We start from the raw sequence: 5,127 nt of genomic DNA, 5'->3' as shown, positions 1-5,127 counted from the left end.
AACGAAGCTGCTCTTCATGGAGATCCGATTGATAACACTGAAAACACCGAAGCTCATCAACTCACAGAAGCAGCACTCAAACTCAAGGCCCTTGAAATGAAGAAAAAGAACATCGAAGCTCAGCTTGCCACCAAAAAGAGCTCAGATCCAATGGTTTTGATACATTTCTTACGGGGCACCCATTTGTTAGGAATTTCCAACTGAATTTTTACTGTATTGGCTTACTGTGTTGTTAAAAATTCTGTAGTTTTGCAATGTTTGCAGTATCGTGCGAAGCAGCAAGGATAATCAGATATTCCAATCTGCAAAGTCAACTTCTTTCTACTAAGATTCACACTTGCAGTGTCTAACACATAAAAGGTTTCCCTACAATCCAAAATTATTAGGATTCCTCAACCAGTAAAACAAAACACGGTTCCATTCCGCTACAACAAAACGCTGGCATAACAAAGTCCTGAAAACTTAGAGCTGAATCTACTGCAGTCTGGGCGCTCGTTCTGAAGAATAGCCGCCTAGAGGAAATGCCATGGCTTCAGAGCCCAAGTTGGACCTTGCCCAACACCATAATCTACATGCTCCCAAGTCCCAAGTCCCAAGTATCTAAAGCTGCTCTGTTTGCATGTCTTGAAATTGGATGCTGACTTCTTTGTAGCAATAGCCAAGGCCCAAGGGCAATGGTGAAAACCCAGAAGCTTATCTTTAAGTTCATCATCTATACGGCAATAGGGAGATAGGCAACTCTTATGCAGCTTTTCCAACTTTCTGCTTGCTCCTGCAGGATTTGACCTGAAATCTTCGCAGGATACCTGTTCAGTGGATGAAAACAAGGGATCAAACTTTTAAACAGCTGAACACCAAACAACTTGATAGGGGATATTAAATACAGTAGTTTCTTTTATATGAGGTGCCAAAGGGAAAATAACTGGACTATCTACAATTCTCATGGAAAATAACTGGACTATCTATCCATAGATCCATGAGAAAGAGCATTACATAATCTATGGATGTTCTGGATTGAGTGTTTCCGTTACTGCAGAAACTAATGGCACCTTCATTTCATGTGTCTAGTTACATGATTAAGCTGCACATTTACCAGGCTGCTTCAAAGTCCTGAATCCTGACCTGATAACCAGGGTGTATCTGCATCTCATGCCACTGGGATATTTGGCTCACCAAGGTTCACAAAAGACTCAGCACGCATCATGCGCAGAGTGACAGTGTCCCAAGAGATGAGATGGTCCATAAAGTTTGTAATATATGTCCGCCTATCATCCTGCAAAGTTGAAAAGGAAGCACCACAGATGTTTTCTGCTAAATTCAAACTAACTTGCCAAACATAAAAAGTTAGAACTAACTTTTCATTACACCAAAGAAAATGAGAGGTGGAACATACCTTGTAGTCTAAGTAGTAAGCATGCTGAACAAAAAAAAAAGAAATGTCAATATTTGGCGCAAAGTAGGATTTAGAAACTTGGAGTCAATGTCCTTACCTCCCATAAGTCTAGGCTGGCAATTGGCTGCAAGAAGAGAATATGGGATGTCATTGCGAAGTATATACTGAAAATGTTACTCTAAATATTTCAATGTATACATCAAGGGAAAAAGCAGTCTAGTAAACATACAATATCGCCAAAAGCAAATGGGGAGATGGCATTTCTTGTGTGAACCACCGAAAGCTTTCTCTCATTTCTCTTCACTGCAACAAACATTCAGCAGAATATAACCTAAACTTAGAAATTAGCTTTAGAAATAGCACACCAGAAAATCAGCAAGTTTGATCAATACTGCCTGCACATGAAAGACAATGAAAGGAAACTTACAGACAAGCCAAACCCAACCAGACCCCAATAGTTGTGAGGCTGAGGAAATAAACTCTTCCCTGAAATTAGTAAACGAGCCAAAATCCTTTTCAATCTGCTGCAAAACACCTCCCTCAGGTAAGCCACCACCTTCTGGTTGCATAGATTCCCAGAAGAAGTGATGGTTCCAGACCTGCAAATCAGAAGGCAGAAGGTTGAAGCTCTGAAAACTATCATCTATTGGTAAAAGCATAAAAAAAAAACAAGTGACATGAAGCAAATGGGATTGTAAGCAAACTTCAATAAATCATCAACAAATTACCTGGGCTGCATTATTATATTCTGGTAATGGATTGCCATTGTTGTACGCTTCTTTTATCAGCTCCTCCAGAGTGTATCCATACAGCGGGCTGCTAGCAAGCTGCTTATTTAAGCCCTCCACATAATCCTGATGGTGTTTACCCCAATGAAGTTCAACTGTTCTCCTGCTCATATATGGTTCCAGAGCATCCTGAACATCAAACCACAAAAGCAACCTAAATGTTAAAATTTTGACACTCTAATGACAGCACCCAAATATGTTTAGAAAGGTCACAGTACATACCAGTTTATATGGTGGAGTTGTGAGCCCGTAATAGGACACAATTTTTGAATATCTACGAGATAGACCACCCTGCCTCCGTATTCTCTGCAATAAACACGATGCACAAACAGAACCTCAATATATGGCATGTCCAGCTGCAACATAGAGTCTTAACTAAACCAGCAATGGGTGTGTCGCGTTCTGTGCCCAACTGCACATTATAGGCAACAGTGAGTCTAGAGCAGAACAATGCAATATCTGACTTCTCCAAGCAAAGGAATGATGCCCAAAAGAAACAATTAATTGAAATGATCTTTCGTGGTCCAGCTCAATTTAATCCTCACACACTCACATAGGCATTTACAAAATCATACAGTACATTTTTTGGAGTTTTAGAACTTACAGCACATAAGCAACAGGAACCGTAAAAGATCACAGAGTAATATAATTCTTCAATAAACTAATGCATGCTTCCATGGGTCAGCTTACAAACCAGCAAGTATCCAGCCAGCTCCAAAACTGAGCTTCTAAAGTCTAACTCCAATAAAATTTATCGCCAGCAGAAGAAAACAAGCTAGAAATTCTGGTGATTTGGTAAGAAAATAAGATAACTTGAAACAAATCCTGAACCAATTTGGGCATACCTGCTTGCGCGTCCAGTCATACTGGCGTGTGGTCACAGCTGGCGCGAGGGAGGCGACGGGGCGCGCGGGAAGGGCGGGTTTCCTGGATGAGGTGAGGGGCAGATTAAGGTTTAGGGCATGCGGGGCCTTGCGGTGGTGGACAGGCAGGAGTGGTTGGGGTGTGGCTAATTTACGGTCAACTGTACGGGAGGCTCCCGTAGGGTCGATTTTCCGACCGTTACTTTTTTTCCATTTATAGAAAATTTTTTGTCGTTTTTTGATTATTTTTTTTAAAAAAAATACAAGAAAAGTTTTGGAGACAGAAAAACATTTCAAGCAAAATATTAGAGCAGAAAAAAAATTCAAGAAAAAAATTGGAGACCAGAAAAAAAAATTCAAAAAAAAATTGGAGAGAACAAAAAAAATTCAAGAATTTTTTTTTGCGTCACTAAAAAAAATATTCATCCGAAAAAAATAATTCAAAAAAAAATTGTTGAAAATTTTTTGCAAAAAAAATGGAGGCGCGAGGCGGCGGCGGATCTGGGCGCCTCCCCGTCGCCGCCGGCCTGCCCCGCCACCTCCCCTGCGCCGGATCTGCCGCGCCGCGCATCCCCGCCGCTGCCGCCCCGCCCCGCCACCTCCCCGGCGCCGGATCCGCCGCTCCGCCCCGTCGCGCCTCCCCGCCGCCGCGCCGCGTGCGGACCTCGCGGCAGCCGCCGCCGCCGTGCCGCAGGCGCACCTCGCGGCCGCCGCAGCCACCACGCAGCGCTGCGACCTCGCAGCCGCCGCCGCCTCCACCGCCGCTGCCGCCGGGGGTGTCAGAGGAAGGAGATGGAGGAAGGGCACGCGGGATGGATCTGAGGGGGACGGAGGAAGGAGAAAGAGGCGTGGGGGATGCGGTAGGAAGAGAAAAGGAGCGTGGGGAGGGGGTGCTGCGGGATCAGAGGAAAAAGAGGTGGGTGGTGGGCCTGCCACGTGAGAGCGCGGTCCAAAAAATCGACCGCTGGGAAAGAAAAGTCACGGTTAACTGTAAACTCAGTATTGCGGAGTGGTTGGGGAAGCGAGGGGAGCGAGAGGAAGAGCGGCGCCGGCGGCGGCATGTCGCCGAATGGGTTGCCGACGAGTAGACGGCGCGGACGACGAGTGGGGGCGCCGAAAGGGTTTATCTTGTGGGTTTTCCGCCAAAAAAAAAAGGGTTTATCTGGTGACACACTGACACTACTAGTAGATTTTAGTTATTTGTATCCGTATCATTAAATTTTTAAAGTTACGAGATAATATCATTATGATTCAACTATTTTGAAATTTGTCGTTACAATTTTTTCCTTCTTTAAACAATTCTATTTTATACGTTTTTAATATTTTTGGACCCACTCGTGCAAAATACCCCTATTGCTTCTCTTCTTTACTCTCTTTTTTTTTCGAGGAAAAGAGAGAATTTTATTACTCAGAAAAGTTCATACAATCCTGAGCAATATATTGCTCGACACAGGTTGGAGCCGCGAAACGCCAGACGGCCGAGTGCCGTGTTCGCTTTGCCAGTTGTGCCAGCTCGTGTGCTACCCTATTACTCTCTCTTTTCGTGTGGATTACAGTCCACTCTGGAAGTTCATCACCGGCTGCTTTTGCCTCGTCAACGATAAACTTCAACCGCGATCGCTGATCCTCATGTTGCTGCAAAAGAGCCACCACTGAGGCGCAGTCAGTGGCCACAATCGCTCTGGCCGGGCACCACTCCTGTGCCAGCTTCATACCCTCAACACAAGCCAGGGCTTCAACCTCCTCTGCATCTTCTGCTCTCACAATGTGTTTCCATGCCGTTAGCTTGATGGCCATCATGTCGTCACGAATCACAATCCCGACTCCACCCTCCTTTGTGCTGTCATCATACGCACCGTCCACGTTGATCTTGATCCAGCCCGCATCCGGTTTCTGCCACTTAGTTGGCTCCTTCCTTTTCTTACTTTGCTTTCCTGCAATCAAAGAATCAGCTATAGGACTTTTACCATTAGTATCATAAACACTAGACTTTTGCTGGACGTTGCAGAGTTCCGTCCAATATTTTGTAAGGAAGCGAACCTGTAACACCCCTGACCGCTGGCCCCGCCTGTCATCTTCTCCT

General features: G+C 44.8%; 1 protein-coding gene across 3 annotated transcripts; it reads right to left on the bottom strand.

Moving 5' to 3' along the window:
* Positions 1-293: 293 nt before the first annotated feature.
* On the bottom strand, positions 294-4,202 carry LOC120679332 (superoxide dismutase [Fe] 2, chloroplastic-like). Of its 3 annotated transcripts, none has more exons than XR_005677140.1 (10): positions 4,064-4,202; positions 3,027-3,185; positions 2,404-2,487; positions 2,122-2,310; positions 1,821-1,992; positions 1,623-1,696; positions 1,491-1,517; positions 1,394-1,417; positions 994-1,273; positions 294-806 (listed from the first exon to the last, which is right to left on the bottom strand). XR_005677140.1 is itself a non-coding variant. In XM_039960904.1 (10 exons), the coding sequence occupies exons 1-9, from the start codon at positions 4,103-4,105 to the stop codon at positions 1,148-1,150; spliced, it is 897 nt and encodes a 298-aa protein (XP_039816838.1). In that variant the 5' UTR covers positions 4,106-4,202; the 3' UTR covers positions 294-806; positions 1,123-1,147. The 3 variants fall into 3 exon arrangements, 1 of the variants encoding a protein (XP_039816838.1); XR_005677139.1 differs by having other exon boundaries at positions 1,094-1,273; XM_039960904.1 differs by having other exon boundaries at positions 1,123-1,273.
* Positions 4,203-5,127: the final 925 nt, after the last annotated feature.

Source organism: Panicum virgatum, chromosome 6N, assembly GCF_016808335.1.
Source record: "Panicum virgatum strain AP13 chromosome 6N, P.virgatum_v5, whole genome shotgun sequence".
NCBI classification, from domain to species: domain Eukaryota; kingdom Viridiplantae; phylum Streptophyta; class Magnoliopsida; order Poales; family Poaceae; genus Panicum; species Panicum virgatum.
This window is presented reverse-complemented; position numbering and strand designations above follow the sequence as displayed.